This window comes from Trachurus japonicus, chromosome 10 (assembly GCF_045865225.1).
Source record: "Trachurus japonicus isolate A0001 chromosome 10, Traja_1.0".
NCBI lineage: Eukaryota > Metazoa > Chordata > Actinopteri > Carangiformes > Carangidae > Trachurus > Trachurus japonicus.
The window spans coordinates 23,722,963-23,739,608 of NC_140916.1; the positions used below are offsets into that span (position 1 = coordinate 23,722,963).

Below are 16,646 nucleotides of genomic sequence, written 5' to 3' on the forward strand. Positions count from 1 at the left end.
ATTGACCCCAAACTTAATTGAACCCAAAGACTGTCCTCCACAAACGATCCATACAAAAATTGAGCCTAAAGTGCATGAAAACGTTTGACTGATTTTTGTTTAGATAACACTGTTTCTGACATTTTGACAATTTTTCAAATCTACCTTGACAACTGTTGCCTGGCTTGTGACTCTCCGAGTCTCTTTGAGAAGCCACTTCCTGTCAATTAGCTCAATGAGTTAGAAGCTGGTTTAGTGTCAGAGGTTGTGAGTTCAATCCCCAGCAAGGGCAATGATGATGACACATCAAAATGCTAGATGTCCTCACTTGGAAACACATGACAATAGTCCTGATGGTGGCATCACAGCACACCTTTAAATTTCAAAATTTTGAAAATTCATAATAATTCAACCATATGTGGTTACAGCTTTGGAACTTTCACTTTCAAATTGTCTAATTTTGCCAATTGCCCAGCCCCAACCATTGCTACGCAGCAGCTATAGTTCACCTTGTTGTTATCAAGAGGCAGATAACGTAAAATAAAATAAATCCAAATCTCAATTTTGTTAGGCCAGAAGATTACAATCCAGTGCTTGAGTTGTTTGTTGAACAAGAAAGGAAAAAAGGAAGAAAATCCTCTCTATGTAACGCTTATTTGTGTGATTTCTTTTGTGGCTCTCTACCTGTGTGTCCCACTGGCTTTACACCTCTAAGGCCAGTCATTTATTCACAATAACCCAGCACATTACTGTAAATGGTCTGGTACATGGTATGGTACATGTCTGAGGCCAGCTATGATGTCCCTAGAGAATGATCACAGTCCATTACCTATGCATTTACAACCTCCAGGTAAAGCACAGGGTATACAATTGACATTAACTCACTACCACTGTAAATGGACCACAGTAAACACATTCATGACTGCAGCACAATAGCCTTGTATCAGAGCGTGATGGATGATATGCCATCAAAACTCTTTTTGATGACAGATTTGCTCCAACAATTTCTGTGCTGTAGGTTTGACAGTGTTGAGACGCCAACAGCAGCTAAAAGAAAAAAGAAAGTGAGCATCAGCACTGCACGGTAAATTATGTCTCAGTTAACATAATTTTGTATTCATTTTTTTGGCAATATTAGATCTGCCTCTGACACTCTGTTGGTCAAAGGAAGTGTGCCCTATATGCTGATGTGGGATTTCATTTTAATCGGTGAAAACTTTCAATAGTCTATAACTATTTTCACATTGGATAATGAAATTCACACCATTGCTGCAGATATACTGTGATTTGCTGTATTAGAACTGCTTTTTCATCAGGTGAGCATGTGGAGGCTTTTAGTCATGCAGGTCCAAAAACACTCATATTGTACACAAACACTAACACAAAGAAAAAGCAGCAGCACTTTCTTGCCACATTCTTAGGTTTATTATAGCACAATCATACCAGGCTCCAGACAGAATCACAACATCACTGACTGCTGACTGAAAACCCATATTTTTAACATTTATATAAGACTTGCAAAGCACGATAGATTTAATTTTAAAAAATAGTCCGCCTCATTAATTTTTTTTTCTACAATAGAAAATGTGCCAAATACTTACCAATCACTGCGCAGGCAGCTGCTTCTTCGGCTCTGACACTGTGTTTCAGATTACTTGCCTCCACCAGGGGAAACATATGTTGTTTTTAACACCATTAACTAACAAGAACTGACAATAGTGTTGCTTTCTCCCACTCATACCTCTGGCTATCGTATCTGTCTTTGAACTCTGCTCCTGTGCTGCTCAACATTCCTGTCCACTCTGCTGTGAACAACTTTGCATTTCAGTGCAGTGCAGAGACGATACTGTAAGCCTGTCAATGAGCAAAACCAGTGTCAGAGTTATCTCCTCAGCTCATCCTCCTCATGCTCATCTCGTTTTACAGATCGAACTGCTTCGGTTAATTTCTCACAACAAATTCTCAAACAATGTGCAAAATGTGAAGGCCTAATCTGAAATACCAAAACATAAAGGTAACTCAATGTGTGTATATGGCTGCAGTATAAGGTTCAAACTCCAAATAGCAAAACTAGTTTCAGGAGGTGTTACACTTTGCACCATTTAAATAATATATCAAGGCTTATTACAAGGCTGAATGCTTATTACCTCAGTTGACTCCATCATTTCAAAAATATATTTTTAATCATGCCTTGTTTTTAACAACACTAGCCAAACTAATAGCACTGCACCGTAATTATTACACAATGAGTTCATAGACAGGTACACAAACACACACACACACACAACAGGTCCACTTAGCCTTTTATGCTTGGCTTTCATTCAAACTGAAAGACATGTATTAATTTTAATCAACAGAAACACACAAAATTGGAAAAAGCAAAATCAATTCCAATCACTGGGAACCCGACCTGGTACTGAGTCACTTGCAGTAACTGTGTAAAGCTGTGGCTGACCACATTACTGTGAAAATAAACAACATTTCCAGCTTGGCTTAAAGGAGGTCTATAGGGTTTGTCTCCCCAGCCTCGACAGGAAAACCAGTCTAATGAAAGAGGGTATTGTAACCATTAGTTGTGCTACCTGCTTTCACTTTGCAGTAGCTACAGTGTATATGGTGTAACATCATCTCATGCAAGATGATGTTAGTCCAAGTATTAGGTCTTTTCATAATAGCTGTGCCTTGAGGTCACCTCCCAGGCAGGATTGAACCAAGGACTCTGGTCATTGGACTGTGAGAGGGAATCAAAACACATAATGAGAAATCCTATAAAACACATGGATGTGAACAAAAAGAAAGAGTCAGGGCTGAAAATACAGCCTCTCTGATGGTTTGGATTCACTGAGTTAATTTCTCAGACAAGAAGCTGTAAAGAAGTTGGTCTTTCTAATGCGTAATGTTGAAGTTGAGTGTCATCAGCATATAAGCTTTATTTCTGAGTGATTTCTCAAAGTAAGGGATAGAACAAACATGTCTCCAGTATATATGTGTTTAGATACAATCTTGAAACAGCAAATTTTATTTAGTGTGCAGTTGGAGATGTTACACTGACAGTAACGATTAGTTTCTCACAAATCTCCTACTGGACAAAAATTGTTACAGGTTCAACTAAATAATATGAAGTGCCAATTCTTTGCATTTTGCTTAAACAAATAAAAGATACATAACAACAGCTGAGGTTAACTTGGGATCAACAGCAGGCCTGTATGCAAATGTTCTGAATAGATACCCCACCAAATTGCCCTGCTTTATCCAAAAAAATTTAAGCTTTATTTATACCTGGTTGTTTGGTCAGGCCATATAAAACCTGGAGTGGGGAATGGGGGAGAGGAGCAATTATTTCATTGTTATTTAAATTGAAATCCACAACCGAGTTGCACAAGCAATACAGCCCCAGTTTTTAAATCCAAAACTGACATTGCCAATTTGGCCCATTGCCCATTTAAACAAAAAATACACTGCATTAAAGCATAGTTTATTTCAATGTAGCCTACCAGTCAATGTAAGAATACATAAATAGATATAAATTAAATTAGCCTCTTATGGGGAATTGAGGCGAGTTTATGATTAGATACATTATAGGCTTATGTATTTTTAGATTCATAAAACTGCATGAAATAGCAAAACAGTCCTAAAGAACATTCACAGTTTATCTCAGTAACCAGTTGTGAAGCCTGGCAGTTAGTGACCAGTCAACATGTCTTATTGCCCCCGCAGTCAAAACACTTGAGAGCCAGGCCTCATCAGCATCCACTAACAAACTTGAAACTTGAAAAACTGACATCATACTTGCACTCTTTGGCACACTCCCAGTGTTTGGTGTTCAGTTTGACATTTCAAACACAGTGAAAGGACAAAAATGCTGAAATAATTAAATAAGACTGGAATCTGTCAAGAGTATTAACTGTCCTCCTACTTTTTTCATTAAGAGATTAGGAAGTGTCTTATGTTTCCGTAAAGAATGGTATCTGCTGACAAATGAAGGGCACTTAAATGGGTTGTCTTGATCTACCAACCCATAAGAGACCCACACCCACACATTCAACACGCATACACATATCCACATACTGTGGGTGTTAACGTTGTTGTGTAGGTCAAAATCTTAATATAAACAGAAAGTGAGGAAATCTCTGTGTTTAGTACACTCCGTGATGATGTGATGGTGAACGACACACAAATTAAATGAAAGACAACTAGGATACAACCACAAAGAATTCATTTTAATTATTATAACTAATGTGAATATCTGTCCAATAAGGGGCAGAATAATCAATAATCAAAACATGTTGACAGACACACAGTCACTACCTTGTTATAGCTTTATACACTTATTATGTCAGCAACATAACAGAAACAGTAACATACAAGTGTCTACAGTCACATCAGGCAGACATCAGGTCAACATAAGTGCTTGTTAGGAGAAATTCATCTCAATTACTAATATAAAGGTGAGGAAAAATATATTGAAGTCGAAACAATTCATTAAAACATCCTGTAAAGCTAAAGACTCAAGTGTTTATTCTCCATGATTTTAACACCGTCATTGCACATATTTTAATGGATATAAATGTGAGAATTTGCTGCAGTATCTGTTTTAGTATCTTTTTAGAAATGTATCTTAATATGCATTATTCCAGTCTAATTTGTGGTCATCAACTTAGCAGGCTCGATAACTTGAATATTAATTACTATATGCAAGCAATCATTCTGTGTGAGTCAGTGTTGTATTCTTTATGCAGGCAGCATTTGAAGAATTTGTCTTCACAGCGAGTATAGATAGCTTTCTAATCAATTCTCTGCTGGCCTAGCTGAGTCTTACATGGCAGGAGCGGCAGACCTAGACATCTGTCCGGATAAATATTTCATAAGGAAGTCCTCCTTGTGAGCATACACCCTCCAATAGTGTATGAAACATTTACAACAATCAGTGAAATGAAGCTTAGCAATCAGAAAGAAATGAGTCGAAGGTGCAGACTGTGGTCTTGCAGGAGGAAAGCTCTTTGGCATACTGTATCTGCATGAGGGGGATGAATGCTGCAACATCAAGGCTGGATGCAGATTTCCTCCATATTCCTGTGCCTCCTCTTAACTAGAGCCAGTTTCGCTTTGTGTTTCCCTTCATTCTGCCCCTCCAAACCCATTTCCTATTCTGTAAAAACACAGCTGGGTTGCTCTTCTCCTTCCAATTGTTATTCTCATCTTTTCATGCTTCACGCTTAATGGTTTCATTATACTTAAGAGAAGACACATTTTTTGGATAAGCTGCATTATATTTGTCTCAGTCTAGTTTTTGTTTTTTTCAGCCTCGTCTCCTGTCACTACATAACCTTGGTTTGTTAAATGGAGCAACAATAGCTCTCAGATGAAACTGCAGTGTGACAGTGTCTTTTATTATCACTTCGTCTTGTCTTTGTCTGTCTTCAAAGACATGTCAGGCCACAGTCAACTGAAGTTTAACCCTGGGATTAGTTTTCACTGCCGTGTACTTTCTCCAAGTGCGGATTTGGTGCTGCAGAGTGAATGTCAGCTCTGTTACACAAAATGCAAACTGACAGGATGTGATCATCTTCCTCTGGATATAAATCTTTGTCTTTCAGGTTATTTTGTTTGTACACACCAAAGTGTAATTAGAGAGGTTTTTGATGAAAGGTCAGTGAATGAAATGTCACTTCGGAACATCCATTGTTACTGGTCGCATGTTTATCAGTGTTAGGGTTAGGACTGTGGCATTCAACCTCTGCCACACATCTTGATTGCGTTAAACTTTTAGGTAGAGAACAATATTACTAATACTAACATTATCCGTCTGTTTGAGAATTTGACAAACATGGTCCTCTGTCTAACACATAATAAAACACTGATTTGTTCTGCTGATCTTTAACTGTTAAAATAACCTAAAATGTCCTCAGTTCTCATGTTGTTATACTTTTTTCTGCCTTAATGTGTCTCAATAACTTATTGATTTGGATGTTCTGTGACTCCATGGCTGTAACCATTATAATCAATTACCTCTCAGTTGACAGACTATTCACATTTTGACCATAATCTGATTGTTTGATTGTTTTCTAGGGCAGAAATTGCAGGAAAAAAAAGAACTGGTCCCAGCTTTTCTGGTTGTACATATTTACTTATATTGTGTGGTTGGATAAGACAATATGGAGTTCAGAATCCCTGAATTGAAAATGTCCAGTCTATGAAATCTGTCTATTGATTTTACGCTTCATCACAATTTATCTCTTCCAATGAAATACGGTGAAATTTTGATAATAGACGCATGGGATTCCCTGTTATTGGCAACATTGACGTGTCAAAATAGAAATCCATAAACCTCTCTTGACAGTGCATTAAAGTGGACACATTCTCATGATTGATTAGACATCCAGCTGACAGATACCCTGCAATTGTTTACTGTGGTGGACCCTGGCAACGACTGGACGTTTATTGCTGTCTGGTCTAGCAGTATTTCAACATTGTATCTCACTCCTCAGAGGTACCAGCAAGCAGGTTCATAGCCACCACACCAAACACTACCAAGAAAGCACTGCTGGTTTTGTGACTAAACTGCAGCTCTGATATTTTCACAGGCAGGTATATCGTATTTACAGAGAGAATAAGGAATGTCAGTCTGGATAATTTATGGGTAATTACGCATTGCACTTTGACGATCAACATTTTCACTGAATTCCCCTCAGGTTTCTGAGTACTTTCAGATGAATTGAACCTGCTTTGCCATGTTGGTATTGGGAAATGGTAGGCATGTAAAACATTTACTTTAGCTGCATTTGTAGTTTGTGTATTTTTTATTTCATACAAGATTTTTGCATATCACTAGATCAGCTTTTCCTCATCTCATATTCATTATTCAAAACAGCTTTTTTTTTTTTTTTGCAAGAAATGCTTCTTGAATTTTAAAGTCCTCAACATGGAAGATGCCTTTTGCTTCCATCAGGTGCTGCTAAAAAACTTTCACTCACTTCCTCAGCTCATTATCCATTAAAGTCGGTGCAGCACATCGGGTGAAAGTGAGTGACAACACCTTAAGATGGAAACCACAAATAAACGATGATGCTGGTGACATCCCCCCACCAGGACTCCTTACATCAGAAAGAATAAATGTCAGCCCAACAGAGCATCGCTTTCCCGTGCTGCATTTTCTGTGATGTGTGAGAATTTTATGCTTTCAATGACCCGTGTTTTGCACTGTATCAAAAACAAGGCACAGACCAGTACACTGAAATAACAACATTACTTCCCCCCTTTTCCCGCTGTTTGGCTGTCTGAAAAAGACTTGTGTGGTTCTGTGCAGGTGATTGCATATTTTATATTTGGAGAAAATGTGATTTTACAGTACAATGTGGGAGGTACTTTCTAAGCAGGCCAGTAAACAAACAAATGTTTGGGGGTATCAGTTATGCTTGAGCTGGAGACAAGACAAAGAAATAACTGTATTTCAAAAAACATCATCTGAATTGTGAGGAGAGTTGGAGACTGTGCTCACTGAATTACCACACTGCTGCTGCTGCTGCTGCTGCTGCTGCTGCTGCTGCTGCTGCTGCATTCAACAGAGACTCGGGCTTAGAGTGTGGTAGTTGGTATGATAAATTTTTATGAAAGTAAATATGGCATAAATGAGGGCTGTGGGTGAGCTGGTATTCTGTTCATTTCCCATGAATCACGTGGACCCAGTCAGGTCCTGATGATGTCATGGCTCTCTGCATCATTAATATTGAAAGGTCATTTACCCTACTTGGAAGTCGTGTCTATCACATACTGGGTTCAATTTCCAATTTGCCACAAGACTGCCCGGGTCATTCTTACTATTTATCTGGGGAAAGTGTTGTAAAATACCCCTAGAAATTAGCTGACTACTTCTTTTATTGTTTCCTATGGAGACCTTGACTTGGACGGGCAGCATAATGTATCATCCACTGTCCACTTACAATAGTCTCATGACATTTTCAGTGAATATCTTACTTTTAAAGCCTGACCAAGTGATACTGACATTGACAATGTTACATACATTATTAACAGCAGAAATGCACTGGGTTTCATTAAAATATTATCAAGTTCTATTGTTTTATTTCCCATATGGTGACATCATCTGCTTTCACTATTTTGGCAAAATTAGAAGTCACAAGCAGCAACAACAAATCCCGAAATAACTAGTTCTGTTATTATTGTTTTTTCAGGCTGCCTTGTAGTCTTCTAATTAGGAACCTTAGGCTACAGTTGTACTTTTATATGCATAATTAGTTTTGAAACCTCAAAGAAGTCTTACTTTCTACCTGCCCAAATCATTCTATTAATTCTATTTTTATTGGACTTTGCTACCAAAAGTCACAGCTTATTGAAGAAAAAGACAGTGGCACTTGGATAACCTCAGAGCTACTTTTGTCAGATGAGCTCTCTTCAGCTTTTTCAATGATATTATGACCTTAAACACATACAAGCCAGTAACATGTACTGTTATGTTTATGAAGCACCCAGATCTATGTATAATATGTTTACTTGAACTGATTTGAATAATGTGAATCTGACTCATTACAGCTCTGAAAAGCATTATGTTTCATTTCGCGGCTTCCCCCAGATTCTTCACCTTCCTTTTAGCCTGAATCCCACATGGTGAGCCAGAAATTGGGGCAGTTGCTCCCGGGAGAATTTTGGTATGAAACAAGGTTTCTGGAATAGTACATGCACTGTGAATGACAAGTGTGTTTGCAGTCGGTGGTCGGCTGGTAATTGCATTGCAGACAGTCATCATTGATTGTGTAAAAATGATTATCAACACACTACTGTCTCCCCGTCTGTGAAACATATCCAGAAGCAGAGGTAATATGATCACATAAGGAGCTGCTGGGAGAGCAGAAACAGGTAATCGCATGCTCTTGTTGCACTGTTGTCAGCAGCAGTGTTCCCCTGAAATGTCAACATCACCTCCTTGAGTGGGACTCTTGCTGTGCATCAAACACTTGCCTGACTTTGATGACTGCTCTCAGACTAAACAGATCTACAGTTTCATAAGCTACACTTGGATAAAAGCAGAACATCTTTACTTACACAAATGAAAGGCTACTCAGTGGTCGCACAACAAGCAGAAGTACAGTATGTTATCCAGTTACTTCCTGCCAAGGAAAAGTACCACACAGACTAACTACGCCAGAACAGAATGCAGCAGTCTGATACCATAATCTAAACCAGCAGGTGGAGCTCAGCTGACTGCCAAGAATGAGTTAGCAACATTTGAGTCATGGGAACTGCAATCTTCTCAATGGCCCAATCAGATGTCATGAAACCATTACATCACTGTCCAAACACCTCACTGTAAACATGTCTGATATGTCCTTCCACTGGTCTTTTTGTTACGCCACCATATTAGTGTATGTTTCCTCTCACATCTACAAGGAAAGTCCCGGCAAATGACTGCTATTGAGGAAAATCATCAGTGTTAGTCGTCTGTTGACTTAAACCCTCCACCCCCTGGCTGCTGCTGTGGAAGAGTGACACCTACATTGCATTGCACTCATATCTAATGGCGAAGGTACACAGCCTTGCTCAGGAAGGGAGAGCCTGCAGATGACATCATGCAGATCCATAGACAGCTGTCAGGATGAGTCAGGTGAATGTGGGCAGACTGAAAGTCGCTGTGTTCCTTATGTCAAGGAACAAAATCCTCCTGCAGTGAGGGAGCTTCCAGTCCAGTCAACGTCAGTGGATGAGTAACTAATATGACAGGAAGCTATATCATACAGTAACTTCCATGTCTGCAAAACAATAGATAGTTCCACAATTGTGAAAGCAGCTTATCAGGATGGAGCAGTGTCAGAGCTGCCTTTCGATAAGAAATTGTGTTTTCTGAATAGAAATGTAAAAAATAATCTATAGAATTACTCAGCAGAATACTCAGAGAAAGCATTTAAGGTAACATGTACTGTATGTGTAATGTATATTTTATATTTTGGACAGATAACAGCCGATGCTTTGATTTAAAATGCAAATATATATATATTCATCACTGTTTCTATTTTTCTAGTGCCACACACACCACACATTTGCATTTGCTCAATTATACATTCAGTGTGACAAACATGTGCACTTCCTCATAATAATGAGAAGGAATTATTTATAGCATGCTGTGCTCTTATCATTTGTCGGGCCCAACAGGTACAAAAAGATGAAGTTCAAGGACACCCAAACTTGTCCTCTCAGCAAGCTGTTACTTGGACAAACATTCATCATTCAAGCACACCATTGCACCACATCTAATCCCTCTCCACCAGAGTATTAATTGGATAAACAAATCTTTGCTACACTGTGTATGTGGCTTCCCCCTCTGTTCTTGACTGAAATTAATATAACACCCAAGATAATTCAGTGATATATTCCTGTTTTGTGGGAATTTCATATGCTTGTTTAATGTGTGACCCCTCAGTTTTGGCATGGTCAAAACTCTACCGAGAGAAAACAATCACTCTGCAAATTATTATCCCACAAAAAATATTCAGGAGTACCTTTCCAGAAGATAATTATATTCTGAGACCTTCATTAAAGAGCTTCATGAGTACATTTGTTAGCTCATTCTCTTCAGGAGGACTGTAATTCATGCTGCAGTGGTGGGGCTTCTTAATTAACACCTACTCCCGCCAACAAATAGCATGTGTGTTAGTTCTATAGCCTACTTGCCGTAGAACAAAACAACCATTGTTGCTTGTAATGTTCTCTGTGGCCACAACTGTAACTTGCGGATGACCACCCTCTCTTTTCTCCAGCATTTTTCTCTACGTGTAATTACATTTATGTGACTTATCCAATGGCGCAGACTTTGTCGAGTTTTATTATATTTTCCCTTTATTGTTATAATTGTACTCTGGGGCCACTGACAGTGCAGAAACGGATGCAAGCTGTACAAACTTTTACCAAATTACAACCTGTCACTACCTATATCCAACCATCAGTTACCATGATTACACTATTTAAAGAGACAGAGGCTATCCATTGTGTCATCATGTGTATGTGTTTGTGTGTGCAGGATGGAAAAACAAGGCATGAGGGGTGGCATGCACCTGGCCTCTTCAGATAATCTATTTATGGCTTTCACACTTCATTAAGCCCAAACCAAAATACTTGCCTCTTGAATATGTTCATCAAATGTAGCCTATCTGTTATTATGTCTACTGCATTCTGATTAGCTCAGCTTATATAGTTTTTCTTGACCTTGAAAAATTGGGACATATATAAGCCCTTAGGCTAGCTGTCTGAATAAAAGTTTCATATGAAATGGTAGCACTGCTGTAAAAGGATGTTTATTATGTATTAATAAAATATGAGGAACCACAGCTACAACCTGCTCGTGTGTGTGCACCTGATGCTGCATCAGCCAACTTTGGAGTAGGCTACTGCCTCTGGAGTCAGTTAGTTACTTGAATTTGTTAACCCAACATATGGACTCATTAGCTTTAAAAAAAACAAAACAAAAAAACAAAACAGACACTTTTATTTTTAGTACATAGGATGAATGCAGACTGCAGTAGTATCATTTCCAAGAGGATTTGAAACCAAGCTGCTCTAGAGGGAACATACTGGGCCATATGTTGCCAGTGAACATAGACTGAACCACTATGTGGATTTAAATTGTGGACAATTGAAACAGCATATCTGACACTTTGAAATTGACAGAAATCCAGTTTGAGTTTGAAAAGACTCGAGAAGAGATTTTGCATCCTGTGAGGAAGGGTTCAAAATCTTAAAAAGACAACGATAAAATAAAACAGCCACCTAAATTATATATTAGCTACCTTTTACAAAATATGACACATGGGCTACACTGCCAAAACACTGAATGTCAAGAAAAAATACTTTGAAGATTACACCACACACATAATCACAGAATTTGAAAATATTTAATAATAGATAAAAGGTGTTCCTACACGATTTGAAAATGAATTATTAAACGTGAACTATTGTATTTTTCCGTAGTGAGAAAAACTGCTGTGTTATGATAGTAGCCTACTGAGCAATGGATCTAATTCTCTAATAAATTTGGTAGTGATGTGAGGCAGCTTGACTGAATTTGAAAACGAAGAAAAGAGATTCTGCTTCAGCATAGCTCTCTAACAATGGGAAGTGATTTAGGCTACAGACCAGGGTGTCAATATGGTGATTTGTTTGTTTCTTTTTCTTTGTTTCTCTAATAGTCAGGAATTATAAGATTAGTTTGTAGCTAGTTTCCAGTTAGCCTACTCGATGAATATGATTAAACGAGATAATTAATATAGGCTACTGCATCAAAAACACCAAATGAGTGCAGCTAAAGTCTTTCTAAAATCAAAAAGCACAAACCAGGGTTGTTAAATCACAATTTGACATTAGTCAATCTTATGACTATCACGAGTAGGCTACCGCACTTCCCTCTTGAGGCTTAATGTTTAGGAGATAAACTGGTGACCATCAGCTTTGCCAACTCCTACACTAGTTCTATGGAAGCAGTAATTAATCCATATATGGACACGCACACGGAGCGCCACGCCCAGAACACCTCCTCGTTTGCGGGCTTGCTGTGTCCTGTGGTCGCCCTGCCCCGCTGCCAGGAAGTTCAGGAACTCGGTCACCGCCCCAGCCCCCCCTCCGCCTCATCCATTGTTGGGCAATAGACTGCGACATCGAAACAAGATTCACCGAAACTTTCCAGGTAACTAACGGCTGGTAATCCTTTCAGAAGCTTGTTTTTTAAGTTTTCGACATACTTTTCAAGGGGAAGTGTCTTGTGAGGTCTGATTACGAGCAGAGCTCAGCCGAGTCAGTGAAGTGAAGGGAGGAAAAGGGAGGAAAACTTTGGAGGCAAAGAATTCCGTAATTCTCATTCCTCCATTTTGAACTTTTAAACTTCTGTCTCTGGTGGACCGTCGTCGGTAAGTTATAAGTTATTATCGCGTTTTTTCCGCGACTTTGTGTTAAGATACACATGTTTGCCATTACAACCGGGGATAGTTAATTTGGCATCCCGGTAACACGACGGCTAAGTTTCATTGTGAGTGTTAAAACAGGCCAACGGAGCCACCCTGGGTGTTTGTTGTGTCGGCTAGCATTAGCGTTAGCAAGGTGCCGTGTTTAGGACGGTTAGCAGGTAACATGCTAAGTCGGCTCAAAGGTTAACGGTGACTTTTAGAAAGGAAAAAACCTGTTGAAAATAGTTTGACTTTGGCTGCACCAAGTCGACAGTGCACAGCTACAGCATTTTTGTATTACAGTCCCAATTAACGTAACTTAAGCAGGGTAAAAAAAAACAAAAACAAACAGCGTTAATTCAGGTCAAACTAGCTACAACAGGTGTAACTTACCGTGTTAGCACTTAGCAGCTCAGGTGTGAACACGCCCTGTCCCCTTCGGTTGAAGAGCGTTGCATTTAATGTTTGTTATAACTGGGTGTTTTCTGGTTTGACTGGTCATTTCGTTATTTGTTTAACTAGTCTCTCTAGAGCCGAATTAGTTTAAGGGGTTTTATCGTTGAAATCACACACCCTCAGCGGCATCTAGCCTTGATATTTGTTTCTGTTTCAAATGGGCTGATTTGGAGATAGCTACCTCAAAATCTGCGTTTGCCACACCCAGACAGAGGAAGTAAACTGACTGTAACCACCGATCTCAGAGTTGCCTGGAATAATTATTCACTTAATTCATTGGTGTGAATTGTTTAAAAAAAGTGGTCTCTCACAATTTATGTGTATAATAGGTGGCTCAACTTCTAATGGTGATTAAAAAAAAAAAAAAGTTTTAATTGAACTCAGGCACCACAAAAAGTTACAGTCACTGATGTTATATTACAGATTTGTATGCACTGAATATGTTATTACCTCATCAAATCAAAATATATAAATTGTTGGATGTCACATTGTATATTCCTACATCTGGTGACTTGTATGAAGGGACCTTTAGTTAAACCATGCAGTGGTTAAGTAACTGTAAATTCCAGGCTCAGCGAGTGGCGTGCTAAGACTTTGGTTAGTGATAAAATGAGTTACAACTGTGCCAGCCAATCTTCATCTGTCCATGCCGGCTGGCATTTTTCCCTGTATTTGATTAAAAGGTTAAAAGGTGTCGTAGATCAGAACAAGTATAGCTCATCCAAATGTAAACATTAATCAGGATTCCTGAAGCCAAAATTGAAAGCACGCCCACCTAATAAATAGCAGTTCAATGTAATGCTAGATAGTCATCATTCAAATGTCCTTGTGGTGTTTTTGATAGTTTAGCCTCTTTGTTGACAGTATAGGCTAATGGCAAGCTACGACATGTTCTTACAGTAAAGCGGACCAGCTTTTCATTTGAAGCCCCCCAGCCCTCAGGGCTTGCTGATTACCCCATGCCACTCCATGTTTGATAGTTAATCAATGGAGCTGCAGTCACTGCCTGAAAAGAGAAATCGAAATTGGGCCACAGTGTTACTGTGCTCTGCCCTTGGCAGTCATTCTGTGAGAGATGAGGCATTGCTGGCTCTAACAGGGACCTTAATATTTTAACTATTGCACAAACTCTTAAAGACCACTCTAAGAACCATTAAGGAAGCAAACTTTTCAGCATTTTTAGTCACGTCATTTTTATTTTATTACAGTTTGTTCTTCTCGCTGAAGTGGAAAGCTATATTTTAAACCTCTCCACTGTCATTTTATTTGAAAACTGATATTCAGTGTTTTGGAGGAGAAAAGATGTTTTGTTTGATTGTTTTTTTTGTCCATTTCTTCCCCCCAGAATCCCAGACACCATGACAACCATCAACACAGCTAACATCAACTTTAAATGGGACCCAAAGAGTCTGGAGATCCGTACTCTGGCAGTGGAGAGGCTGCTGGAGCCTCTGGTCACCCAGGTAAAGTAAACTGCATGATGAACATGAGCCGCGTTTCCACCGAAAGTTCCAGGAACCTTTAGTACCTGGAACTAAATGGTTCCTGTGGCCCGCTGTTGTCTGCGTTTCCACAAACAGTTTCCACAGGTCCAAAGTCCCGGGGAGATTATGCAAATCACCGCCTGCCATGGAGTGTGAGGTCTGTCGGCCGAGGCAGACGGGGCGTCTCGGTCTTGCTGACTGGTGGCGCACCAGGACCACGGAGGGAAGCTAGACCGAGACACCCCATCTGCCTCGGCCGTCTTATGACGGCCCTTCCTATGCCGTCAGGCAGTGATCGGCCCCCAGCCGCGAACACCCCGCATCCCTTCTTTCTCCCACAATGTTGTGAATATGGCATCCTAACGGATTAATTTTTTATTTATATCTGGTGGAAAACAATTGAACAAATCTACACAAAACAGTGGGCTTGCAGCTGGAATTGAATATAATGCCGGGTAAAATGAGTGCTCATCCAGTCGGAGATGTTCAGTGCGCAGACCACGCCCACATAGTTCCTGAACCTTTCGAAAGTACCTACCTCCGACAAGCGCCGTTTTTGGGGTAACTTTTCTAACCCGGAACTAAACAACCGGTCCCTGCGGTGGAAACGCATATTTCCAGGAACTCGTTTCTGCGGTGGAAACGCGGCTATGGTTGTAGTTGAGGTGGGCTCAGCATCTTGGTTACAAAAAATGCTTGAGAATACAATGATTACATTTTCACCACATAACTATGATTATTGTGTGGTTCGTCCATATACTGTATTGTAGTTAACCTGATGAGGTAGATTCTCATCCTATGATGATGGACTAACTAAAATCTAATGCAATAATGTCATAGGTTTGATATGTGGACCCATTGCCATTATCCGCTAACTCTATTTAAAATTCTTACATGGTTGTAACGTAAGCTGTCAAATTAAGCTGTTTTGTATCTGTGTCCCACATAGGTTACTACTTTGGTCAACTCCAGCAACAAAGGTCCATCTAACAAGAAGAAGGGACGTTCCAAGAAGGCTCATGTTTTGGCTGCATCAGTAGAGACAGCTACCCAGAACTTCCTGGAGAAAGGAGAAAAGATTGCAAAGGAAAGTCAGTTCCTTAAGGATGAGCTAACTGCAGCTGTGGAGGATGTCCGCAAGCAAGGTATATTGAAAATGCATATTGCAACAGTGTGTGGTTTCCAGCTCGTACAGAGTGGTTCTTAAGATAGGAGTGATGATAAATAAATTATAAACTATGTACATGTCATCTGCCCCAGTAGAAGACCTTTAAATAAGAATATGCTTCAAGTCTGATAGATTTCTTTTTGCTGTGGGGGTTTCAGAAATCCCATTAATAGAGACTTTTAATTTAACCATGTCAGCGGTACATTTTCAACTCAGTCCATACACTGTCGTTGCTTTGCCTTCTACAAGGATCAGATTGAGCCATACTTCCCCTCAGAAGTGTGTGTGCGCTCCTCTGTTTGGTCTTGAGCGTCACCAATCCGATAAGAGATTTGTTTGACATTCTGTGTAAAAGGTTATCTAGTGCAGTGCCATCTCCTTGTATGGCAGAAGTATCACACAAGGTATGAAATGTCGTCAACAGAAGTTTTTGTTTCTGTTTTAGAATCAAAATGCTTTCCTTTTTATTTGTTGCCAGGGAGATGAGTGTGTGGGAGTGCAAGTACTTCAGGGATATAGGGGTGACAGTGTGCACATGTCAGTGATGATGTCAGATGTATTTGAATGGCTATATCCACCTGCCTGTTGGGACTCAGCCCAACCACGGTTCATTTCCAA

General features: G+C 39.6%; 1 protein-coding gene across 2 annotated transcripts in view; it reads left to right on the forward strand.

Annotated features, from left to right (window-relative positions):
* The first annotated feature begins 12,607 nt into the window (after positions 1 to 12,607).
* Positions 12,608 to 16,646, forward strand: part of ctnna1 (catenin (cadherin-associated protein), alpha 1) — an 82,901-nt gene continuing 78,862 nt past the window's right edge. Inside the window, exons 1-3 of one of the 2 annotated variants that reach the window (XM_085790205.1) lie at positions 12,608 to 12,884; positions 14,722 to 14,839; positions 15,810 to 16,005. In XM_085790205.1, the coding sequence (XP_085646331.1) occupies positions 14,735 to 14,839; positions 15,810 to 16,005 (301 nt within the window). In that variant the 5' untranslated portion in view covers positions 12,608 to 12,884; positions 14,722 to 14,734. The remainder of the gene's footprint in view (positions 12,885 to 14,721; positions 14,840 to 15,809; positions 16,006 to 16,646) is intronic. The other variant, XM_085790206.1, reaches the window with a different exon arrangement.